This window comes from Rhamphochromis sp. 'chilingali' (genome assembly GCF_963969265.1).
Source record: "Rhamphochromis sp. 'chilingali' genome assembly, chromosome: 9".
In the NCBI taxonomy this organism is placed as follows: Eukaryota; Metazoa; Chordata; class Actinopteri; order Cichliformes; family Cichlidae; genus Rhamphochromis; species Rhamphochromis sp. 'chilingali'.
The window spans coordinates 19,857,507-19,882,363 of record NC_137936.1 but is presented as its reverse complement, the minus strand read 5'-3'; the positions used below and the strand labels follow the sequence as shown (position 1 = coordinate 19,882,363).

Sequence of the window (24,857 nt, the reverse complement as noted above, 5' to 3'; positions counted from 1 at the left end):
TTTACAGGTTATGCTGTGACAAATTAGACTCCAACTTTTTATTACAGAATTCAAGCGATTACTGATCTTATATTACACAAGACGACAACACGACTATCTGTGTGTGTGTGTGTGTGTGTGTGTGTGTATATATATATATATATATGAGAGAGATATATAGAGATATAGATATAGATAGATAGAGATTTCAAACGAGACGTAAGTATGCACTGTAAACTCAAAGCTCAAAGTTTTCAGTCTGATCATCGGTGACCAGTTTTGGTCCTCTTCTGTCCCCTTTGATGTCCCGTCACTGGTCTCACTTAACTGGAAGCCTAAAGTGTTCACAAAAGACAGAGCAGAGTTGTCTGTGCTACATGCAGCATGCTTCTATAGAAACTCCACATGGATGGGAGAAGCGAGTGAAGCAGTGCTTTGTCACTTACGGCTAGCTGCGACCTGACTGCGTTTAACTGGAAGAAGACTCGGCCTCCTTCCTCGGGACACATCACCTTCAGCTCCTCTCTGGTCATGCCCAGAAGCGTAGCGCCGCTCACCACACCGAGACAGCGTACAGTGCTGCAGGAGATAAATAACATGGATCTGTGTTTCTCACACTTTGGAAAACCTGCTTAGTGTGCAGCAGTACACACAGCTGTGTCTTTATATACCTGCAGATTTATATAGCCAAGCTAAGTACCTCCCATGATTCACTATCTTGCAGAGCCGTTTTTAGCAACAAAAACATGAAGTGATCATTTTCTGTATGACTTTAACAGTTTCTCGTGTAATTATGGAGAACTTTTGGCCCACTCTTCTGTTAAGTTGTAGACATTTGTCCATGCACAGCTCTCTTAAAGTACCACCACAGCATTTCAGTCAGTTGCAGGTCTGGACTTTGGATCAACGCCTGTATTTTTTCACTTTCAGTGATTCTGTTGTAAATTTACCGCTGTGCTTGGGATCATTGTTGCATCACTCACTTTTAGCCAAACATGGTAGATGGCCTCACATTAGACTCTACAAATACTGTGGTACTCAGAGGATTTTGTGTCAGTTCAATGACTGCATCATACCCAGGGCCTGTGGCTGCCAACAAAACCTAAATCATCACCCCTCCATCAACGTGCTGTCGGGTGGTATGAGGTGTTTTTTTTTTGTGCTGATATGCTGTGTTTGGCTTTCCCAAATGTGGCCAAACATTTTGATCTCATCTGTCAAAAGGTCATTGTTACAGAAGTCTTGTAGTTTGTTCTTAGTGTAGCTTAGGCTTGGCAAACACAAACCATGCAGCCACGTTCTTTTTAGAGAGAAGAGGCTTTTTCCTGGCAATCCTTCCAAACAAGCCATAGTTGTTCAGTCTTTATGCTGTCAGGAACTTTTACATTTAACATGCTGAGGCCTGTAGAGTCTGAAAAGTGTGAGTCTTGGATTTTTTGCAGTTCCTCTGCATTGCATGGTCTGACCTCGGGTTGAAAAGTCTACTCCAGGGAAGATTGGAAAATCTTGAATGTTTTTCATTTGCGAAAAATCTTTCTCACTGTAGAGTGAAAGACTTCAAATTATTTGAAAATGACATCATTTCTTATGTCTTGGCAATGCTAACTGCCAAGACTTCAGCTTTTATAGAGTTGCTCACACTCGCTGATGATCAGTACTTACTGCTTCCATAGAGATTAAGAGGGTAAAGGAGAACTCAGATTTTCACACGGTGCTTCTGCTTTTTGGATTAAATACATAATAACACAGTGCAATCGGTAGCGTGGCTGAGCGGTCTAAGGTGCTGGATTAAGGCTCCAGTGTCTTTGAATCCCACCGCTGCCATGAATAGTTTTGGGGCTTGAGTAAGGTACCGTCTCTACACACTGCTCCCTGTGTGCTGGATTGGTAGCTGCCCACTGCTTACTGGTAGAATGGGTTAAATGCAGGGGACTAAGCAATTTCTACAGGGTTAATAAAGTATACATTAATATGTCATGTTTTGTTGTTCAGCTAAGGTTGTTTTTAATATTTATACTTAACAGACTGAAAAAATGAATAAATAAAGCTGAAATGTATGAAAATTGCGATAATTTTGATAATTGATAACACTAATATTAATATGAAGGAGAACAGAGATGATTGCAGATGTCACAGCAGGTTGATCATCCACATCTGAGACCATTTTTACTCTTTAACTGTTTGTCCACATTTGTCCCTCCTCCCTGATATTTCAGCTGATCTTTCTGACCTTCATGTTTCTTTTTATGCAGACACTGGATAGTAAATGCCAGAAACTAGCACCAAGGCCACCTGCACAGCCAATTCATTACATTAGGGAGTGAAGAATTCTGGTTGTACTCACATTTTACTGAAGCCCTTGTCTTCGAGCCAGGCTTTCACTTCGGCAGGCTTGGACCTCTTTGTTAGGACAGGTGAGGCCACAATTTCCTTTGAAAATGGAACAATAATGTATTATTAGTTTAAGTGTAAAGTAGTATTACTTTAATTAAGTCTGAAAATAAAAATGCACATACAGCTTGCTATATAGTTTAAACTATATGATTATTGGTTTTTGCTCATGTCCGTTCCTGTTTTATTTTGTGATTCCTGGTCTCTTTTACACAGTTGAAAGTTTTACTTCCTGTCTTTGTTGGGCTTTCTGCTTTGTTTTACAGAAGTAAACATCAAATTAGAAGGGCAAAAACACTCAGCAGTGACTCATTACAAGTAATGTTTCTTGTATTTATAGTAAATTCCCAGTTTCCTGGAGTGTGGAATGAAACAGGAATGGGATCACTCCCATTAGCACCTGTGGCTTGGCAAAAGTCTAATCCTGCACAAACATGCTTTTTATTTCTTATCATCTACGCTCAGAATAATTCAGTGTTTGTGTATCTTTAATGTGAACTGTAACGTGTTCGTGTCTGCTAAGTGGTAACCTCTTCATCAGGTTGGTGATCATTATCGCTCAGGATATTACTGGGGACAAAGCCTTCCTCCCCTCTGTCATTCCTCACTTTCCACCACTGCTTGGACTTGTCCAGCAGCTGTAGGCACAAATAAAGCAAATATGGAGGCAGTTAACAAAACAAATGCGAGTAGGGACAGAAAAATCGGATGAGTCACTTTGCTGATACCTGAACTGTTTCTCCTTTTCTCACGGTGAGCTCTCTTTGGTTTCTTGAAATGAAGTCAGACTTCACACGCACTTCTCGCGGTTTTGGCTCCACTGAGCTGGGAAAAAGTCAAAATCAAAAACACTCACTTTGCACTGAATCATTGACTCCTTTGTGTGTTCATGCGTACCGTGTAGGTTTCCAACTGGCATACGTCTGTGTGGAAGAAGAAAATAGCATTGATGTGAACTTCTGTGCTTTTTATTTAAGTAACTAGAAGATACTTGAATGCTTCGTTTACCTGACTGGGCGCAGGTTGCCGATCCTCCTGCCTGGTTACTGGTTTACTGGGTCCAGGTTGTGGGCTCTTTGGTCTGGCCACAGATTTGGGTGCATTCCTCTGTCTGGTCAGAGGTGGAGTGGGGGGAGGTTCTGCAGTGACTTCAGGGGGCTGCCAGCCATCGAAGAACTGCGGGGTGTAGGTTGGAATGTCCTCATCATCTTCTGGCCACTGGGTACTGATAACAGTAAGAGTACATGTTTGATTGCCCTGCTGACATTTAACAGAACACTTTCTCAGCTGTAAACAAAAAGAAGTCAAAGTATAAGAGATGTCTTGTTACACCTGGGAATGTTCCAGGCATCTCCCAGAGACTGCCACAGCTCGTCCTCCTCCGTGGACGCCTCTTCACTCATGAGACGGATACACTGAGGCGTCAGCAACGGCGCAATAATGCTGGGCGGCAGAACCTCAGGACAGTGTGACACCACCTGATGAGGGCATTAACAATTAATAACGAATATAAGTCCAGTGGAACAGTGGTGTGCACAGCCCACCCTGAGCAGGTGGAAGGCTTGCTGAGATGACAACAGGAGGTGTCTGTGCAGTTTAAAGTCCAGCCAGTGAGCAAATGAGAATCAAATCCCCAGTTAAGTTAATTCCCAGTGTTTAAACACTCATTAACAGTTCTTTATGTGACAGCACTTTTACAAAAGCTAAACGAAGAATATCAGCATGAACACCTCATAACAACTGTCAAGCACAGCGATGGAGTGGTGATGATCTGGGCTCGTTTGCAGCCACAGGACCTGGAAACCAGTCACTGAAGCAACCATGAACTGCAAAGTATTTTGAAGTCAAACATGAGGCCCTCTGTGTAACACTTCAAGCTTTCATTAAATTGGTTATAAGTAGGACCATGAGCCTAAGCAGAGCAGCATATTTCTAACAGAACAGCTGTAAAAGAAAAGAATGGATGTGTTGCAACCTCCAAACTAACCCAACTGAAATGCTGTGGGGCGACCTTAAGAGAGCTGCGCATAAATAAAATGCCCACAACACTCAATTAACTGACACAACCCTGTAAAAAGGTGTGGGCCAGAATTTCATCACAGTGATGTGAGAGACTGATAAAGTCACAAAACAATTAGTGCTAAAAGTGGTTCTACAAGCTAATGAATCATGGGGTGCAGTCCTGTGAAAAAACATCTTTTTAACTACGTTTCACAGTCAGGGTGCTTCGGTTTTGAAATGACCTGTGTGAGCAGAGTCGGCTTTGAAAAAATGACTTTTAAAACCAATTTTGTTTTAGTCCTGCTTTTAAGCAGCTCTGTTATGCGTGATTTTTAAAATGTCCTTGCTATCTTTCCTCAGATTTCTTCCTCACTGCCCACTCTAGACTATCATTAATTTAATCCATTTATGTTTTCTGTTATATTTGTGATCGTGTGGGTGGGCGTATGTGTGAAGGTGGAAACAGTGCTGGGAAATTCTAAAGATGATGCCAAAAATGTTTTTAATAGTCACTTACGAATTTTAACGAGACAAAAAAGGAGCGGACAAATTCAGGAGCACTGGGATTGTTGATCTTTCCATTGAGCTCCCCCTGTCAAAGAAAGATGTCGCACATGCTGTATGTTACACAGGAACAACACACAGACCCACAGCATGATGATATTGTGTTAACGGAAAAGGGGAAACAAACCAGCAGGTTTAAGCCGAATTTAATTTTATGGAGGCATTCTTCAAATTCTTCTTGAGAGGGCATGCTGTCCATGACTGAAAAATAAAAAACAAACAATAAAGATAAATAATTAAATAAACATGCAGACATCACAGCTGCTAATATTTATTAGAATAAAATGTATTTTTATATAAATATAGAGCTTAAAGTAAAGGCAATACATTTGTTTAAATACAGATTATAGTCTTTGTCATTTTAGCCAGCCCACAGCAATCTACAGTTATGTAATGAATATAGACCAAAGCTGAAACTCACAGCTAAACTAAACTAACATCTAAAATTCTGTTTTTAATACTAAATTAAAAGAAAAAATAGAGGTCCTTCCTTTTTGATAAAGTATATAGTTAGGGGATCAGGTGACCTTGAATCATCCCTTAGTTATCTAGGCTGGAGGTTTCTTCCTGTTAAAAGGGAGCTTTTCCTTCCCACTGTCGCCATAGTGCTTACTCATAGAGGGTCCTCTGATTGTTGGGGTTTTCTCTGTTTTCTCTGTATTTTTATGGGGTCTTTACCTTACAATATGAAGCACGTTGAGGCAACTGTTGCTGTGATTTGGTGCTACATAAATAACACTTAATTGAATTAAACTGAATTGAGTTAAACCAGGCGCTGCTGGAAGCCGTGAATTTCACACAATATGGGATTTTTTTTTCAAGTGTGCTTTTAATTTTGACCTTTCCCCTTTTTCTTCTTCTTTTTCGTCTTCTTCTTCTTTGCATTTTTAGCTTCTGCTGCAGCTAATTGTCCCATGAAGATTTCGATGTCCCTTAAAATATGATTCAACATATCCTGCAAGAAAGAAAAAAGCCACTGAGAAAAGAGGAATTTATTCATTTATTCTTCCCTTATAAGATGCTTTCTGATTTAAGCATGCAAAGAAGAAGCAAAATATACTTCTCCTAAAGAAAACTCACCACATTCCTGTCCAGCTCCGTGTATGAACGAGGTACGTCTTTATGCATGAAGGGCTCCTCATCATCCTCCTCATCTTCAGGCAGTAACATTTCAGGATCGTGCAAATGGTCTTCTATACACACAACCACAAACAGATGAAAAAGAGGATGAATACGCCATCATCACACCAATAACAGTGCATCAGTACCACCATGTGTGCTGTCACAACCTTACCATAGTCAGGCTCACTCCACTGCCACGCTGGTTCAGCCGCAGGCTCTGGCTCGCTGGGTTTAGGGATTACTGCAGGTTTCACTCCTTCATTTCTGATTTTTTTTTTAAAAAAAGGTGAGATACAGTTTCACAAAGAAAACTTTAATAAAGATTAAAGTGTATGGACACAGAAATTTTACAGTACTTGATGCCTGAATTCTGTCCCTGGCGTGCCAGTGCTAGTGAGAGATGTTTTTCAACATAGTCGGCCTGTAAAAAAACAAAGAAAAAATTAGAAAATCACTTGCCCTTTGCTTTCGCTTGATATGAGTCATGATGGCAGCCATCTCGGCCGGTTTGCCCTCACCCTGACATCATCACACTGGAACATGAAGACAGTGTGGTTGCGTTTTTTCCTGGCCTGGACTGACACTGTGAGCAGAGAGTTAAACACCCCGGCGTTCAGCACAGCGGTGAACTCCTGGATGTCACTGAGAGGCATCGACTCCAGCTCGTCCTGAAAAAGCACAGTAGCAAAGTCATCACAGAGGATGTTGGGTTGTTGATTCACATGTTTTTATAGCTTCTATCATTGCAGGAGAAAAGCTTGAACATCATTAAACAGTACTGTGAAAACCTCTGGAGTCACAGCTCCATGTTTTTATGTTTTGCTAGAGAAACTGAAAATATTTAAATGAATGTATTAAAATGTTTAAAAAAATAAATGGCTATAGAGTACAAAAGCCAAAAACAAAGTCTGCATGATTCTAATGAACTTGAAAATAAATATTTCACATGACCACATTTATTCTTCAACACAGTCTGAATTCTCTTTGTTTTCCTTTGGGGGTTTTTTTAAGTAGTCTTCAGGAATAGTTCTTCATGAGTCACATTCAAAGCTCTTCTTTGGAAGTTTCTGCCTTTTGTTCTGTTCTCTGTCAAAATAATCCTACACTGTTTCAATAATGTTGATGTTTGGGCTCTAGGCAGGCGATGACCGATAATGATCCGCAGTGAGTTTCTTATCCAGGTATGTTTTTACCCTATTGGTTAGTGTGTCCTAATAAATAAATAAATCCTAATAAATAAATAAGGTTTTAAAGGGTTTTAAGATGAAATGCTACTGGCAAATGTGCATTTTCCTCTTACTGACATACACGTGGTTGCCTCTCCATGTTATTAGCTCTGCCCAGAACTTTCAACCCGCCTGTATGACACATGACAGCGGGTCTGCATTTTACGATACTTTTGATATCAGACATTTATGCAAATTGGCACAAATTTAATGATAACTCATCCAATTAACTCATTCCAGTTTAAATAGACTTTTTGTAAGCTGCGCTGTGGTTGTTACCTTGTTTTCAATATCTGTGAGCATCATTTTGGTGCCTTGCACCTCCAATTGCATGTTCTGACCCCACACATGACCCATCTCCTCCAGCAGGTTCAAACGGTCCACACAGTCTGTGATGTTTTTCAGGTCCTTCCCGTCCAGGTCACAGGTGAACAGGTGCTGCGGCACAGAAGGATTAAAACAGAAGTTTGACACTATCCAGATACAGGTACATTTGGATGTATAATAGAAAATGTTCTTAATACTCCACCTCCACCCTGCACTGAAAGTTGCCCATCATCTTGTTTATTGATGCTGCATACTCCTGCCTCTGCACTGCTGAAACACAAAGCAGGTCTTTATGTTCTTTCACAAATACAATTAAAGGTGGAAGCATAATAATAATAATAATAATAATAATAATAATAATAATAATAATAATAATAACAATTGACAATTGAAATATTTAGGATGGAAAGGCAGCAATGACATAGTCAAATGATCAGTTGCATAAGGTCATAAAAGAAATAAATATCCAATAAGATAAATCAGAGTTATATATATATGAAATTAAAACCTATTAGTACGTTTAACAGCAATGTTTACTTACAGTAAATTGATTTTGCACTTGGCCTCGACATATTTGAGAGCCGTGATGGCGCTTCATCCATCGTGGAATAACCACTGTCACAGAAAAACAAAAACCCAAATATAAACCTTTGAACCTTTGAATAAAATAAATGAATAAAGCAATCAGCCAATTGATTGTTGCCCAGATAAAAAATTGCCAGAATACATACTTGGACTGGAGTGAGTCTGCATAGCTGCTGGTATCACAGCCAAAGGGGCTGTTATTCCTGAACATACTGACTGGACTCACCTGGAACATCACATGAATCATACACACGTCATACATGAGTGGACTCACCCACCTGTATCTGAAATCAACCCATAAATCTTCCACTTTTACAGGTTTATTGTGTTAAGTCTGAGCTAATTAGAGGAATGAAAATTAAATTAAAACGCAGAGAATTATAAACGGATCAAGAAAACAATCTTGTGGTAACACAGAAATGTGGTCAGTTACATCACAACTGCACACCTGCAGTGACACATGACCAAACACACTGAACACAACACACAAATATGATACAAATAAAACAACGTGCACTGTACATCTAACATCTATCTATCTATCTACACATCAAAATAATTAAGGGAACACTTAAATCAGATCTTGATTAATGACATATGAAGAATACATGAGGTTCAAATCCTGACTGACATATGATGTGTGTCAGGATGCCTGGGTCGTCGACCCAGGGTTTTTGAGTTTATTATATTATTATTTCTAGTCTTTGGTTTCTTTGAGTTCTGTCTTATGGTTTATGTCTCTGTCTTCTCTAGTTGCTCTGTCTCCCCTGTCAGCTGTATCCCCTTGTCTAGTCTCTGTGTATCCTTAGTTGCTATATCCCCGTGTCCAGTCAGTGTCTGTGTCTGCCCTGGTCCCACATCTCTGTTCCCTTTGTTATAGTGCCTGCCTGTGAGTCTGTGTTATGTTTCCTGTTTTACTTTGAAAGTCCATGTCTGATGTTAATGTGTCTGGTTTTGCTTCCCCTTGTCTCGTTAGGCCTTATTTGCCCCAGCTTTGTTTTCCTCCTGTTACCCATTCCCTGAGTGCTCCCTCTGTGTATTTAAGCCCTGTGTTTCTCTGTGTCTGTGTCGTGATCTACCGTTTACCTAGCTGTGTGTTCTGTCAGTCCTCTGGTGTAAGTTTATTTTGATTTTTTTCCAGTTATGTTATATTTGAGTTGACATCTGGCTCTGGAGTCTGCACCTTGGGTCCTATTCCTGTCTGCACACAGCCTACACATAACAATGTGTAGTTGGTGGAAAAGTGGCGTAATGACAGTCAGTGGAAATCAAAATCATTAAACCTTTAAAAGTTTGGATTCAAAACCACACCACGAATTCATTTACATAATTATTCAAGTTTTCCCTTATTCTTTAAATTTTTATTTTGAAAAGCATGTTTTTAAATTATGTTGATAGCCGTGAATAAAGAGAAGAACTAAGTCCAACCTTTCAGCAAGCCTTCGCCGTACATCGTTCAGACAAACAATAAAGACATATTCAGTGTACTGCTGATATTGTCACCAGTTCTTACCTTTTGTTGTTAGTTCCTTATGCGTTGTTTTTGCTTCCAGTCAAACTCTGCTCATGTTTGAAACCCACACTTTGTCGATGTACGGCTTAGACTTCCTCATCAGAGAGAAGGACAAAGTCCGGATCTGTGGAAGAGCCACCTGGATGAGGGCGTGAGATCTTTAGTAGTATCCCGTTTGGGCAAAGGTTACCAGATATCGTGGAAATCCCCTCCCATCAATAAATGCTACAAAGAAAACTTGATCAGCATTTTGCATTCTTTCCATTTGTAAATATTAAGATAAGAGGACACTACTTAATTATTCTTCCATATTGGTTCAATAGTCTGCTGTTATGTAATCTGTATATCTGTTGTATTCTCTATACATAAATACATTTGGGGCTAATGCTAAATGGGTACAAGTGAAACAAGGTTAAAAGAGAGAGAGAGAAGGAAATCTAAATACCGTTGTAGCACTTAAAGTCTCCCTTTTACGTCTCCTTCCTTTAGCTTTAAATGCCCTGTTATAAATGTTCAAAAAGGATTATGACACCATCTACCTGGCTTGTTGGTTTTTATGTCCTCTTAGCAGATATCACAAAGCCAAACATTAACCAGACACAGCGTGTCACAGCATCCAGTGTGAATGTATTTAGCTCAAATGATCTATGAAAACTTTACCAGATTGAGAATAATTTGTTCACCACATTTGCTTTGATTGCTTCTATACGACTGAGATCACCCTTCCAGAAAGTAAACCGAGGAGCCTGCTGAACAGCAGGAAGTGGCTACTGTACCATGTCATTATTTTGGGATGGTTGTACTATAAACAATGTCTCATTAAAGTTTTGCTACTTTTTTATTGCCATTTTGCTGTATTTAAGAGGGAACATGGCTCATTCAAGCCGCTGTAACTGGCAGAAGCTTTGCAGATTAAGATCTTCAAATCCAAAAATATGACAAATCATAAAAGCATGACGTTACACACCAGATTAAATGTATAAAAACCTGAAAAAAATGAGCTCTTTTGTCACTACCCAAAGCGGCAATATTATTCAAAAGTGTAATACCTTAAGAAAATGTTGAGAAAAGCCTTGAGTCATCCCTCATTTCCTTAGTTTTTATTTCCAAGGAGCCAGAACTTTTTTATGAGTGGTTTTGAGTGATAGTTCTCCAGGCTTTCTGGCGGTCTATCAAAGTTTTTCTTTAGAATTGGCTACTTTTTCACTCACTTTCAGTTCAGTCCTTGTTTGTGACCATTATCAGAAGAATGTTTTTGTTTGCAACGCTAATTAAGAATGACCTATGAGTCATTCAAACATTAAAAAGGCCCCTGAGTCAAGGGATGAATCGGTGTTGGGTCTACACATAACAGACAACTTGGCAAAGGACCCGATTGTGTCTTTAGGCACTTTGTTATAAACAGCCTGAGACAAAAACATATAATTCTTTCCTAGAGGTGCTGTTTGCCCTGAGGCAAGGCAGATAACTGCTTAGAACCTCAAGCCAGTGAAATGCCTCCAAGTGCTGACAGACTTCAAACAACAAAAATGGCATTAAAAAAGCAGACATGGAAAATGCTGAGTGGCTCACAATTGGTCATGGATTGGAGCTAAACATTATTGAAGCAATGTGGGATCCTGTTGACAGAGAACAGAACAAAACGCTATCAACATCCAAATAAGAGCTTTGAATGTCCTTCAGGAAGCCTGGAGAACTATTCCTGAAGACTACTCAAAGAAATGACAGGAAATCTTGACTAACAGAGTTCAAACGGTGCTGAAGAATAGAGGTGGTCAAACCAAATATTAGCTTTCAAGCTCATTCCAGTTGTTTAGACTTTAGTTTTTCCTTCTGTGCTGTATTTCTGTGTATAATTGCACGTTTCAATAAATCTATTTCCCATCTTTGTCACAAAATATAAAGAAATGATAAGTGTGGCTGAGGTGTGATCCCTGACTCAGCTGCAGGGGAGGGGCGGTGCAGTGAGCTCAAGGGTGCCAGAGAGGTTGGAGGGACAGGTGGATGTGATTGTGCTGATGAGGATTTCCCTTTTTTTAGTGATGTTGGACAGCAGAGGGCAGGAGAGGGCACAGCTGACTGGAAAGTTGGCTGCCATGTGTGCCAAGCCAGGAGTGTGCAATGAAAGCTAAACAAAACTGAAAGACGGTGTGTTGGGTCGGAATCATTTACAGTGCGTAGTTTAACACAATGCAGGGGACTATATATAATAAAATCTCTTGTATTCAAAAGATTCAAATAGGGATGTGTCCAGGAAAGAAAGGATTTTAAAGCAAACATGCTTCTCTTTCTTTGTCTGTTAGACAGACATAAAAATAATAATACATGTTTGATGAGCAAGTCATTTATTTTGTATGATTTTTAGTTGAACGCTTTTTTCTGACGAATATCAACATTTTCTCAGTCGAAGAAATAAAAAAATGAGCGCTGGAAATTGACCACCTCCAAAATAAAGAGGATACACTGCTCAGAGGCTCTGGCTGGAGGAACAGATGTTTGTCAGATTAACAGTTTAACTCATCACTGTCACATAGATTTGTGATACATTAAATTTGACATAATTTTTTAAAGGTTTCTAAGTGTAAGTGACTCAACAGACACACGTTCAGTGCCTGCTCTGTGACTTTAACACTACAGTATGTTGTGCTGATCTCATGCTTGCTGTTGTTTAACTAAACCACTGGAGGTCAGCTGTGTTTCATTGAGCACATTTATCATTTCTGGGGAGCTGATTTGCAATTAACTCAAATATCTCTCAACCTCCAGAATCAACAGCAAAAATAAACAATGTTTTAACAAAGTCTGTTTTTTTATGAGCAGACATTCACATACCAGCCAGTTCACTGGAGACACCTGTTCATCTTCTTGTTAACATTAACATGTAATCAGCACATCACATGGCGGACACCCCATGCAATGAGATTCAATTCAATTCAATTTTATTTATATAGCGCCAAATCACAACAAAAGTCGCCTCAAGGCGCTTCATAGATACAGAGAAAAACCCAACAATCATATGACCCCCTATGAGCAAGCACTTTGGCGACAGTGGGAAGGAAAAACTCCCTTTTAACAGGAAGAAACCTCCGGCAGAACCAGGCTCAGGGAGGGGCGGGGCCATCTGCTGCGACCGGTTGGGGTGAGAGAAGGAAGACAGGATAAAAGACATGCTGTGGAAGAGAGACAGAGGTTAATAACAGATATGATTCAATGCAGAGAGGTCTGTTAATACATAGTGAGTGAGAAAGGTGACTGGAAAGGAAAAACTCAATGCATCATGGGAATCCCCCGGCAGCCTACGTCTACGAGATATTTACACATGATCACGATAACATGCTGAAGTTCACACTGAATATCAGAATAGGTTGAAAAAGGTGATTTAATAGATATGTATGTATATACTGTGAACACTATACAGATGCAATTTGAAAAATTTGAATATCATGCAAAACTTCATTTATTTCAGTAACTCAACTTAAAAGGTGAACGAAAATATGATATCGATTGGCAAAGAGAGATATTTCAAGCCTTTATTTGTTATGATTTTGATGACTATGGCTTACAGCTTATGAAAACTCCAAATTCAAAAGCTCAGAAAATGTAAATATTGTGAAAAGGTTCAATATTGTAGGCTCAAAGTGTCACACTCTAATTAGCTAATTAATCCAAAACACCTGCAAAGGGTTCCTGAGCCTTTAAATCAGGGGTGCCCAATCCTAGTCCTCGAGAGCTACTGTCCTGCAGTTTTTATGCATCCCTAATGGTTTGATTACCTCTTCAGCATGCCATCCATCAAGTTTGGCAAAGGCCTGATAACAAGCCATTCATTTGATTCAGGTGTGTCAAAACAAGGATGCATCTAAAACCTGCAGGACGGTAGCTCTCGAGGACTGGGATTGGACACCCCTGCTTTAAATGGTCTCTCAGTCTGATTCAGTGGGAAGACTGCTGACCAGAAAAACCATCATTGACACCCTCCATGAGAAGGGAAAGCCCCAAAAGGTAATTGCAAGAGAAGCTGGATGTTTCCAAAGTGCTGTATCTAAGCACATTAATAGAAAGTTATGTGGAAGGGAAAAGTGTGGAAGAACTGAACAACAAATATCAAAAGCATCTTACCTGGGATAAAGAAAAAAAGAGCTGGTCTGTTGCTCAGTGGTCCAAAGGCCTCTTTTCTGATGAGAGCAAATTTTGCATCTCATTTGGAAACCAAGGTCCCAGAGTCTGGAGGAAGAATGGAGAGGCACACAATCCAGTCTGTATTTTCCAGTCTGTGTTGATTTGGGGAGCCCTGTCATCTGGCTGGTGCTGATCCACTGTGATTTATTAAGTCCAGAGTCAACGCAGCCGTCTACCAGGACATTTTGGAGTACTTCATGCTTCCTTCCGCAGACGAGCTTTATGGAGATGCTGACTTAATTTTCCACCAGGACTTGGCACCTGCCCACACTGCCAAAAGTACCAATACCTGGTTCAATGACCATTGGATTACTATGCTTGATTGGCCAGCAAACTCATCTGACCTGAACCCTATAGGGGCACTGCCAAGAGAAAGATGAGAGACATGAGACTGAACAATGCAGAAGAGCTGACGGCCGCTATTGAAGCATCCTGGTCTTCCATAACACCTCAGCAGTACCACAGGCTGATAGCATCCATGCCATGCTGCATTGATGCAGTAATTCATGCAAAAGGGGCCCAAACAAAGTACTGAGTACATATGCATGACCTCTTCAGAGGTCTGTGAGGATCTATGCTCACTGTACTCACAGTCCACAGATCCAAATCCAACAGAGCACGGTTGGGATGTGACAGAGCAGGAGATCCATATCATTGATGTGCAGCTGACACATCTGCAGCAGCCGAGTGATGACATCATGGAACTAATAAAGTGCATTTTACTCTTATGGCTCAAAGACGAGCTTAATTTGTATTTTTGAAAGGATTTCACACAAATTCACAGTCACGCTTTTATTGATAAAATAAACATGCGATCACAGGCTAAATACAGTTACGTTCAACAAGCCATAAAACAATTCAGACCCAAAGTGCAGCAGCAGCATCCATTTCAGAACAAACCCATTACTTTACTGCCTGCTACAGACCCTGGTGGGTCTGTAGCAGGCAGTAAAGCTGCTTTAGCTGGGTCACAATGCTATCCTTGATGTCTTCAATTGAAATCTGGAGGCGGATGCTGCCGCTGTCAAGTGATCGCGTGTTGGCGTCACTAGAAAACAGCTCACTTATCATTCTGGCCACCACTGGAATGACCTGCAGGGTGAAAGAGGGCCGTTAAGTGTTGGGAAAAGACACTTCACAAGCTTATTTGTTTAAAAATTTCAAGATAGACCACTTAAATTATGTTACACATTTCTTTACCTGGACCATGATAAGTTTCCTCTCCTTGGGTCTTCCATCTGGCCACTCCTCCCCGAAACACAGATTGATCTCATAGTCAGGAGTGCTTGGTGCCTGGCCACGCTGTTGAGCTATCACACCTGCACAGCAAACAAAAAAATATATATTTATAAAAAAAAAATGCTTTTCCACAGGTGCTCAAACTCATTTTACATTGCAGGCCACACCTGCCCACCTTGATCTTAAGGCATGGGCCAAACCGCTGAAACTCCCATTTTTGTCAGTGTAAAGATGCTTAACTACACATTGCATCTCATTTATTAAAAAGAAGTGACATTAATACATACCAGCGAGAAAAGACTCAAGACAGAACAGTTTGACCTTCCTCTGCCGCTCTATGAGATTCGGAGCAGCTGGATTTGGAGCGCAGGGGCCAGACCAGTACACCTTGCACTGACAGAGACGGACTGCGTAGATATCGTGGCCGCTGACCTCCAGGATCAGACCTCTGTCCATCACGTCCAGAAGGCGGTTAGTGAAGACCCTCTGCTTGTCATTGGTGATGTGCTCCGTGGTCGGAAAGCGTAGCTGTTCCAGGTTCACTGGGCCGAACAGCTCTTCCTGATTGACCATGGGCCCGAGGTCTCCGTAGAACAGCCTGCAGCCTAGCGGGTTGCTGACTGTCGCTGGAGGACACATCTCCTTCCCTCTGTAAAGAAACTGCACCTCCAGGTCTGTCACTGGGTCAGAGATGAAGGTGGAAGCGTGTTAAAAAGGAAAATGCAATAAAACTATATTTTAGGTAAAAACAGAAAAAGAACTAAGCTTAATTTTTGAAAAAGGAGAGGTCACAGGGAAGCAGAAACTTCAATTTTACGACCATGGTGCACATACTGGACACATATTCTCAATTAATTAATAAAAAGTTCTGGTTATTTAAAAACAACAACAGGAATAGTGACATCTTCAAGCTTAAAGCAGAGGAGTTGAAACTATCTTTTTATAAAACCAGCAAGTATTGCTGTCTAGAGAAGAGGTTTTCTGATGTTATATTTTCCTAATTTAAACCAATCAAATGTCATGAAGTTCAACTGCACTTGGGGAGCTACAGCAGGTATCCCCTACACCTCAGCCTGCCACAACAAAAAGCTCAAATTGTTATTTTAAGTTGAAGTCTGCCAAGCAAGCAGGTGCAAGACTCGTGTCTTAGCAACAGTTCACACTCACTTGGAAGGGAACTGATCCACATTTTGGGAGAGGCAAACAAGCCGTCGGGCAGGGGAGGGGGCTGCAAAGATGGATCGGGCAGAGTAACTGGGGGCATGTCGTGTGTCGTTTGCTGCATCTCCACATCCACGGGCTCCTCTTTAGGCCAGGGTTTAACAGGCTCCTCTTTGGGCCAGACCTCGTTTGATGGGGGACAGCTGGGAGGCTGCATGGATGACTCAGAACCCATCGGAGACCACATAATGAGAGGAGAGGGGGTGCCTACACGAAGAAAATAATTCATTTACTGTTAATAAGCAATCAAACTGGACATTGCAGAAAAAATTAAAGATGAACGAAGAAAGACGAGAGCGAGCCGCATTAAAGAGCTCTCATTTACCGTGGTTGCTGAGGGGCTGAGGGATGTCACAGACATCATATATCTTCCAAGGATTCATGGGGATCTCTTTGGTGCCGTCATAGACGAGGTTGAATTCTCTGCTTTTGTTCAGGGCACATCGAAGCTGAGCTTTCCACTTTGCAGGATCAGGTTCGTCAACTCCCTCCTGGAACTTTCCGGTCTCCACAGCCCATGCCTGGGGGAATATTTAGACCAAATGAAGGGATCAGTATCACACAGTTATTTTGATTTCTATTTATGCACAGTATGCACTCACTTTAAAAAAATAAAAATAAAACCAGTGTTCTTTATTTACTGAGTGATGCTGGGTCAGCATGTTTGTCAGGAAACAGCTGTATAATGTATTCACAGCTATGTCAGAATGAAAAGACTCAAGCCCAGAGGCTCAATTTTTCACGAGGTACACACACCTCGTCACAACAAAGTTTATGCTGATCAAATTCTGTTTTCTTTTCTTTAAAAAAAGTTTACTTATTTATTTTTTTTTAAGAAAAGAAAACAACCTCATGAGCCACAACCTTTTCCCTTTATGCCTCTCCTGTTTAATTTGGTAGGTTTACAGAAGAACAATAAAATAAAACACCTACATAAAATTTCATTCGACAGGACCCAGAGAAACAAAATAGAACTGGGCTGCAAAGCCAGACGTTTTATTAAAAGTCCTACTTATTATTATTATTATTAGAGGGTATTTTTTAAAAGGATATTAACCAGGAATGAATTAGCATAACCCCTGCTTAAACCTCCTCACTGTCTCTGCAGAAGTACAAGTTCTGATCAGGCATAAGGAATAAAGTCACACACACAGGCAGACACCCCTCTTTTAGTGAATCTTTACCTTAAAGATGGTGTCCTCATCCTCGTGCTGGGGTGTGTGCCGTGTGGCGTGTTTCCATGGGATCCTGAAGCGCATGTTCTCACGGTCAAGCCACGTCAATCCCGGGTAGCGCCCGCTTTCCACCTGCGCGACCAGCCAGGGCTTCAGGCGGACACGCCGAGGGGTGACTGCCATCCTCACTGCCGAGAAAATCCAAGTGAAATCAGTCCACCCTCAGAAGTCTTAATACCTTAATACCCCCCCCCCAAGCTGGCAGGAGTTTCGACGAAAAAAACAAAACAATGCACACAATGAGTTTGTCTGGACGGTTGATGATGATCCTATCACCATTAGGAGCCAAAAACAGGCCGACAATATCAAACCACTCCCTGAAACTGCTCATGGACTGCAGAAAGCGTGTCAATTGGCCCGCTTTTGTGATTTTTCCCGGTGTTGGCACAGCATACATCATGTGCTTGTTGCTTCCTGTGTGATGCTAATTGTGGGTTGTTGTTTTTTTTTGGTTTTCTTTTGCTTGGGGCGATAGGGTCAGTTTACTGCCAACTGCCTGCAGTATCACCACGATCTGTCTGATCCAGTGCGGTTAACAGATGTTTCCAGTTTCTCCCAACATAAATGTGACCTTAGGGGCTGCAAAGGGTTTAATAGATGATTTCATAGATAAAATAGTGGGAGGCACTCCAAGAACTGAGATACAAGCAAAAGTCCTGCGCAATCACTCATTTCTTTATATGTAGAAGTGGAAATTGGGAATAGATGCAGCAATGCGTTCTAAATTGTACCTTTAGCTACTTAGTTACTAGCAGCCTGCTGCAAAAACACATAATTTGTTCCAATTTCTTTAGTTGAATCTATAAAAAAAATGCCAACAATAAAAAAACAACAACTATCTACATCAGATGAACAGTACCTGAAAGTCATGTCCACAAGAAATAAGTTTAAAAAAAAAAAGACATGACGGAGGGATGAATTTGACTCTTCAGTTGATCCGTCTCCTGTTCACTGAAATCCAAATTACACAAGAACTGGAATTCAGTGAAAGTCAGTGGCAACAGCTGTTATGATGTGAGGAATCCAAATTTGAAATTCTTGGTTCAAATCATGTTGAGTGTGGGTATGGTGTTAGGAGAGAGGTACAACAGTTCTGAAGACTAGTTAAAAATTACAAAACAGCTTGCGTAAGAGAGGGTGTTCATATGAAAATCATCCTGCCAAATACTGACTTCCAAGCTTCAGAGAACTGTCCAAATTCATTTTTGCCTTAGATACTGTTTTTACAATGTATGTTTGCACGTTTCAATGAAATGCTGCATTTTTCTGCATGTCGGATAATAGATTTAACAAAAACACTGGCCGGAGTATGTGTGAGTAAAATGCAATGGAAATATATTAAATAAAATGTTTATTCATTCACATAAATAATCATTAAGGACATCCTGCTTGGTATAAACTGAATGTACCAATCAAGTATTTCATTCTACCGGATTCCATTAAAATGAACATTTAAAAACTGTTCAAAATTACATGGAAAAGTTGCATGTAATTACTGCAAATTAGATAAAGTCAGCATTTTGGATTCACATGATGAAACTACTATAACTGACAAACTGTAAGTTAACGTCTACTTAAATATTGTTACCTGCCCAACCTTCTGTTCACCAATTAAGACCAAACTATGATCTCTTTTACATCTAATATCAAAATAATTTCTTTAGTTTCACTAACATTTAGCATTAGGTTGTGGCTCTCACACCATTGCACCATCCCTTCTACCTCTGATGTGTCAAACAATACTGCCAAGTTTGTAATGCATAATAAACACTGGATAGAAGTCATACAGGAATTGGCAGACAGTGAATCTGAAGACTGAAATGGTGTCCCACTAAAGCAAGCCTCTACGGCTTAAAACAGTGGTATCAGTAGATAGCTTATACACACAAAAATTCACTTTCAGATCATTTGTTCTGATTTTCTTGGATTCTTGAACAATGTCTCTCATGTCCAAACACTCCCTCATACAAATAAATAAATAAATAATTTTTTAAAAAGTCTGAACTAAAATCTAAGAGTGGACAGTAATATGAAGCACTTTGAGCATTCTGCAGACCTTCGTCAAGGCAGCTCACTGCCTGGGCAGTATTTACTTTTGTATTTTTTATATTTGAAAATATTACTTTTAACTGTTGACTTATGATAAGTGGAAGAGGATTGATGGATGATGGATAGCACACATGTAGCATTCAATTCATTCTTTAGTAAAATTCATTTAAAGGTTTGTAACAAAAATATCATGTGAAAAAAGATTTTGATCACAAGTTTATTTTGTTTTTTTAAATACAATACTTTACTTTTCTTATTGTAAACAGTTATAACCTGTTACTGTAATCGAAATAACAAGCCACAATAAAGTAATGTGATATTTAGTATCCCAATATTTTATTATCTGTATGTTGCCAATGCAAGAAATGGCAAAAAGCAATGAATTAATTCTATGTCCCTTTATTAGCACTTTGCCCTTCAGATCAATCTATTGACCTTGAAGGAGAGGTCAAAGGTTAAATATGACAGGAGATTTTAAATCTTTCAACATGTTAACACTACACACCACACTTATAAGTCTTTGGGTACACTTTGGCTTGCATACACCTCAGTGTTAATTGTTTACATGACTCCACTCTCCTACAAGGTTTTATCAGAATTCATTCACAACTCTTCAAGCTCTAAAGTTCACAGACAAAATTATGGCACGCACTCACAAACGGTTGCAAAAACATAACCTGCTTGGCTCAGTTAATAACAATCTAGTAGTAAAATAGTGCAGCTAGAAATCGGTTTCTCTGTGTACTCTTTTTGCTTCATGAAGATATCACCACAACCTGGGATGCAGTCGCTGCAGTTGTGACATTTGGTTTCATTTCACACATCGGTCATGTTGTCTTCTTCTGACTTCCTGGAATTACGGTGAATAAATATGACACAGGAGATCCGGGTTAACAAGTGACTCAAACTGACTGCTTCATTGTTACATTTGTCAACCAGCAGGTGTCAGCTTAGTGTCAGTTATCGCTGCTTTATATAATTCTCCCTCTGTAGGCATTATTGAGCATTTTGGTTGTTATTGATAGGAAGTATTATTTATCAAAAAGGGTGTGGATTTATGCAACTCTTTATGTTTACTCAAAGCTAATGCATTCCTCCTTCTTTTCCTTTTTTCTTCAATATGTCTGTGCTAAAAAAAAAAGCAAAATAATTGTAACATCAAAGCTGAAACATTTAATCATGGTTCACGAGAAAAAATAAATAATCGGAACAAATTAGCAAAATATCCAGAAGTTGTTGAGATAGTTCAGTTTGGAAGAGTCGATGTTGTAATTCCTACTCGAATGGTTGAAAGAGTGAAAAACTTCATTTAATTTTATGTTGATAAAACAGCAGCATAAACTATAAATCAGGACTGAGTACGCGTGGATAATCTTCTTCCTCGGGTTGTAGTCCTGTCACTGTCCCACAGGTGAAATCAGCTGGCCTGAAGTCCCTCAGCCAACACAGTGAGTCTTCTGCTGCTACTGTTTTTATGCAGATGTTGATAAGAACTACATTCAAGAAGCACTCAGAATATTTCCCTATAATAACACATGTCTTTTCTCCAGTCTTCTCTCTGTGATCTCTCAACTTACCCATTTACTGCGCTACTATCCAAAATAATACCACATGTAATAGTGATACGCTGAATTAAAGGCGGTACACCGTGTTCTAAGCTCTCACTTAGCAGCAGGTATGCATATAGTTTTGGTTTCATTAGACTACTGCTTCCGTCACCAGAGAAGGTTTCTTTAACAAGGAGAATGATACACTAATAATCAAATTAGCCACAAGAAGCACCAACTTTCTTTGACATACCTCATTACACTGAAACAGGTTTTGAAAAACTTCATAGGAATGCAGAGTAGACAAAGTGAGCTTTCATGAATTAAAAGAAACTCATACATAAATACACAAAAGTCACTATTCTCAAACAATAGAATGAAAGGACAGTAACAAATGGAGATAGAGGTATATATATATAACAGCCCCCTGACGACACACAGTGGTGAACAACAAAGATTTGAACTAAAACTCAGCATCAGGATTCACACCAACAGTGCCTTCATTCGTCGGGAGAAGCCGCAGATCTTCCTGTGAACACTTTTCGCAGTAATAATGAAAATGAAAGCTACAGTGTGGGTCTACGATGCTGCCATGCACCGAAACTGCTTCGTTGCACACATTCTTTGATTCAGTAAATTTTAAGATCTCATCAGTGCTTTCATTTCCACTTCCAGCCAGTTTACACCACATCATAATGGAATGCAAAAAATATTTGTGTTTTTTAGGTCTTCATTTCCTTTTACTTCAGTGCCTGTAAGCCGTCTGTCTTTTCATGGTTCATAGCTAAAGTTGCAGTGGAAGCAAGTGGAAAAAAGGAAGAAGCTCAGTTAAATAAAAAACAGCAATTTGTGATAATTGGTAACTAAGTGAATGATGCTCATGCTATGGGTAACTCTTTCTGTTACTGCCGTCTCATCCTGGGCAGTAAGTCCAGTGCTGTCAAGCAGGTAAACCATTAAAAGCGCATTCACACCACACATTCCTCACATTTCAATGAAAATCATGGCCACGATCACCTTCCATCGAGTACAGAGGAACTGGATGGACCAGCTTGTCTCCATGACGACCTGGTGCTACAGACAGACTTTTTTTTTTTTTTTTTTTTTAAAGGACCGACTGGTTTTCTGGACAGCAATAAAATAAAAACAATCAATTAAAGCATTGTGCCAAAACTGCGCTTACATAACTACATTCTATATTTTAATGTGTATATTCCTCATCCTGTCATTTATAAAAAATATACTTAAGTTAAATCTGGCCCTACACTATGTGAAAGCTACCTTATTATCCTTTATTTATCCAGGTGAAAAGTCTCATTGAGATTTAAATCTCATTTCATATCTTATGTTTACCAAAAAAAAGCAACTCAAGCATGCCTCAGAGAAAAAAAGCAACTTATGTTTGTGCAACAGTTACATTAAGCAGAGATACTTACTTAACGCATACGTTGCCAGAGCTTAGTGTGGAAAATGAAGTGAGTTCTGTGAAATCTTAAGTTAAATTCAGTTAATATGCCTGAGTTTATTTCATGTAAAAGTACATCAACGCTGGAAAAGTGATTCAGAGTGAATCCAATCCAATCCAATCCAACTTTATTTATAAAGCACTTTAAAATGCCCAGCACAGGACAAAGTGCTGTACAGTAAATAAATTAAGAACAATAGAATAAAACAAAACAGTAGAAAATAAAATACACAAAAATTAAAACAGCCCTATATTTAAAAACAAGATAAAACAGCATAGATGTTTCTACTCTGGTCGAAAGAATCCACGCTTCGTACTGATGTCCACAATTCTTTTATTCCTCTCACAATCATGGAGCGCCGTGAAAACTAGAAACAAGTAAAATAATATCGATAGCACATATGATATTCATCTCAGCCACTTATTTCCTTTCACAAGGTGCACAAGTGTTAAACAAATAACAGCATAATGATTTTTTACCGTGTACGCCTTGTAAAACCAGCAGTAGAAAAGTTGTATATTCCGAAAAGTCCGCCGTGTTACCGTTCTGTCTTGTCTCTCCCGCGCACAACTTCCGGTTCCCGCAACTCACAGGAAGTGACTACTTCACAATAATATTTTAACAGAAACATTTCTTATAAGCAGGATATATCACTGGATTCATAGATTACCTTTCCTACTGCAAATGTACACAAGCATGAGAAGCAAATAAAGAAAACAAATAGAAAACAATAACGATCTCAGATTCACTTTGGTGTTGTCATGGCAACCCACACAAACATTTCAGCGTCAGCTACAATAGAATAAACTAAAACAACCAAAATGAAAATAAACTAAAACCAACATCTCACAAAGTGTCAAAGGCCAGGGTGAAGAGATGGGTTTTCAGGAGTGATTTAAAAAACAGGCCTGTCTAATCTCTAAAGGCAGATCGTTCCACAGTTTGGGAGCTGCTACAGCAAAAGCACGATCTCCTCTAAGTTTAGTCTCAGTCCTGGGTACATTCAGCTGATCAGCTGACCTGAGAGAGCAGGTGGGCGTTTAAGGCGCAGCTCAGAGAGATAAGATGGGGCTAGGCCATGGAGGGCTTTAAAAGCCAATAAGAGAATTTTAAAATGAAGCCTAAAAGGAGTGGGCAGCCAGTGAAGTGAAGCTAAAATAGGGGAAATGTTCTCAAACTTTTGAGTGCCAGTTAAAAAATAACTGCAGCATTTTGTATCCTCTGTAAATGAGTAATGTATGAAGTACTGACCCCTATATAAAGTGCATTACAGTAATCCAGATCAGGTGCTAACAAAGGCGTGGATAACTGTCTCAAAGTGCTGCTGTGAAAGAACTGGCTTTATTTTAACCAGCTGCCTAAGCTGAAAGAAGCTTTAATCCAACTGTCAAGCTTCAGTTCAGAGTCTACTTTGACCCCCAGGTTTGTGACAGATGGCTTATTATACTGGGCCAAGGTATCTAAAAACACATTGGGGGTCTCAGTGGGGCTACCAAAAACCATCACCTCAGTCATTTTGTCATTAAATTTTTAAAGGTTAAGAGACATCCAACCCTAATGTCATCAAGACACTGAAGTAATGGCTGTATGGAATATGTGCCTTTTTTCTTTAGAGGGACATAGATCTGACAGTCATCAGCATAGAGATGAAATGCAATGCCATGTTTTCTCAGTATAGAACCAAGAGGGACCAGATACAAAGAAAAGAGGAGGGGCTCTAGAACTGAGCCCTGTGGGACACCACACAAGAGAGGAGCGGAGGGCGACACATGGTCACAGAGACAGACACAAAAAGTTCACCCAGCCAAGCAGGACCTGAACCACTCCAGTGCTGTGCCCCTAATGCCCACCCGGTGCTCCAAACAAGAGAGTAAAATAGCACAATCCACTGTATCAAACGCAGCCATCAAATCTAAAAGCACATGAACAACACAGTTCCCAGCGTCAGTAGCTAAAAATATGTCATTAAAAACTTTTAAAAGGGCTGATTCAGTGCTATGTGAGGGTTTAAAACCAGATTGGAAAACGTCTAAATCATTTTCCAGGAATGTCATTAATTAGCTGTGAGCTATCTTTTCAAGAATTCTGGAAAGAAAAGGTAGTTTGGAGATAGGCTTGTAATTTGCAAAAATTGCAGGATCAAGAGCAGGTTTTTTAATCAGGGGTTTGACTAGAGCATGTTTAAAATCTTTAGGGCATCAAACTAACATCAG

The 24,857-nt window shown here is 39.8% G+C and overlaps 2 protein-coding genes across 2 annotated transcripts; both read right to left on the bottom strand.

The window, feature by feature from the left end:
• Positions 1 to 182: 182 nt before the first annotated feature.
• On the bottom strand, positions 183 to 12,737 carry eps8l3a (EPS8 signaling adaptor L3a). Its single transcript, XM_080892326.1, has 21 exons — positions 10,154 to 12,737; positions 9,709 to 9,847; positions 8,342 to 8,421; positions 8,152 to 8,225; positions 7,813 to 7,877; positions 7,563 to 7,721; positions 6,576 to 6,725; positions 6,414 to 6,478; positions 6,230 to 6,321; positions 6,016 to 6,128; positions 5,776 to 5,890; positions 5,063 to 5,136; positions 4,889 to 4,963; positions 3,703 to 3,848; positions 3,379 to 3,595; positions 3,268 to 3,293; positions 3,099 to 3,195; positions 2,901 to 3,008; positions 2,324 to 2,409; positions 426 to 558; positions 183 to 314 (listed from the first exon to the last, which is right to left on the bottom strand). The coding sequence occupies exons 3-21, from the start codon at positions 8,404 to 8,406 to the stop codon at positions 303 to 305; spliced, it is 1,872 nt and encodes a 623-aa protein (XP_080748452.1). The 5' UTR covers positions 8,407 to 8,421; positions 9,709 to 9,847; positions 10,154 to 12,737; the 3' UTR covers positions 183 to 302.
• A 1,927-nt stretch (positions 12,738 to 14,664) lies between these two features.
• LOC308403056 (interferon regulatory factor 6-like) lies at positions 14,665 to 23,452 on the bottom strand. Its single transcript, XM_080892296.1, has 7 exons — positions 23,124 to 23,452; positions 17,532 to 17,710; positions 16,673 to 16,868; positions 16,294 to 16,554; positions 15,414 to 15,806; positions 15,088 to 15,206; positions 14,665 to 14,979 (listed from the first exon to the last, which is right to left on the bottom strand). Exons 2-7 carry the CDS (start codon positions 17,703 to 17,705, stop codon positions 14,806 to 14,808), a joined length of 1,317 nt encoding a protein of 438 aa, XP_080748422.1. The 5' UTR covers positions 17,706 to 17,710; positions 23,124 to 23,452; the 3' UTR covers positions 14,665 to 14,805.
• Between the last annotated feature and the right edge of the window lie 1,405 nt (positions 23,453 to 24,857).

Bases quoted from the DNA above. Each gene is read 5' to 3' on its own strand.
- LOC308403056 (XM_080892296.1), bottom strand. From the start codon at position 17,705: ATGGCAGTCACCCCTCGGCGTGTCCGCCTGAAGCCCTGGCTGGTCGCG. The intron at 16,555-16,672 runs GTAAATGAGAGC...TTCTTCGTGTAG, and splicing joins TCAGCCCCTCAGCAACCACG to GCACCCCCTCTCCTCTCATT. The intron at 14,980-15,087 runs GTAAAGAAATGT...TTCACCCTGCAG, and splicing joins GGAAACTTATCATGGTCCAG to GTCATTCCAGTGGTGGCCAG.
- eps8l3a (XM_080892326.1), bottom strand. From the start codon at position 8,406: ATGTTCAGGAATAACAGCCCCTTTGGCTGTGATACCAGCAGCTATGCA. The intron at 8,226-8,341 runs GTATGTATTCTG...TTTCTGTGACAG, and splicing joins GCAGACTCACTCCAGTCCAA to TGGTTATTCCACGATGGATG. The intron at 3,196-3,267 runs GTACGCATGAAC...ACTTTTTCCCAG, and splicing joins GCCAGTTGGAAACCTACACG to CTCAGTGGAGCCAAAACCGC.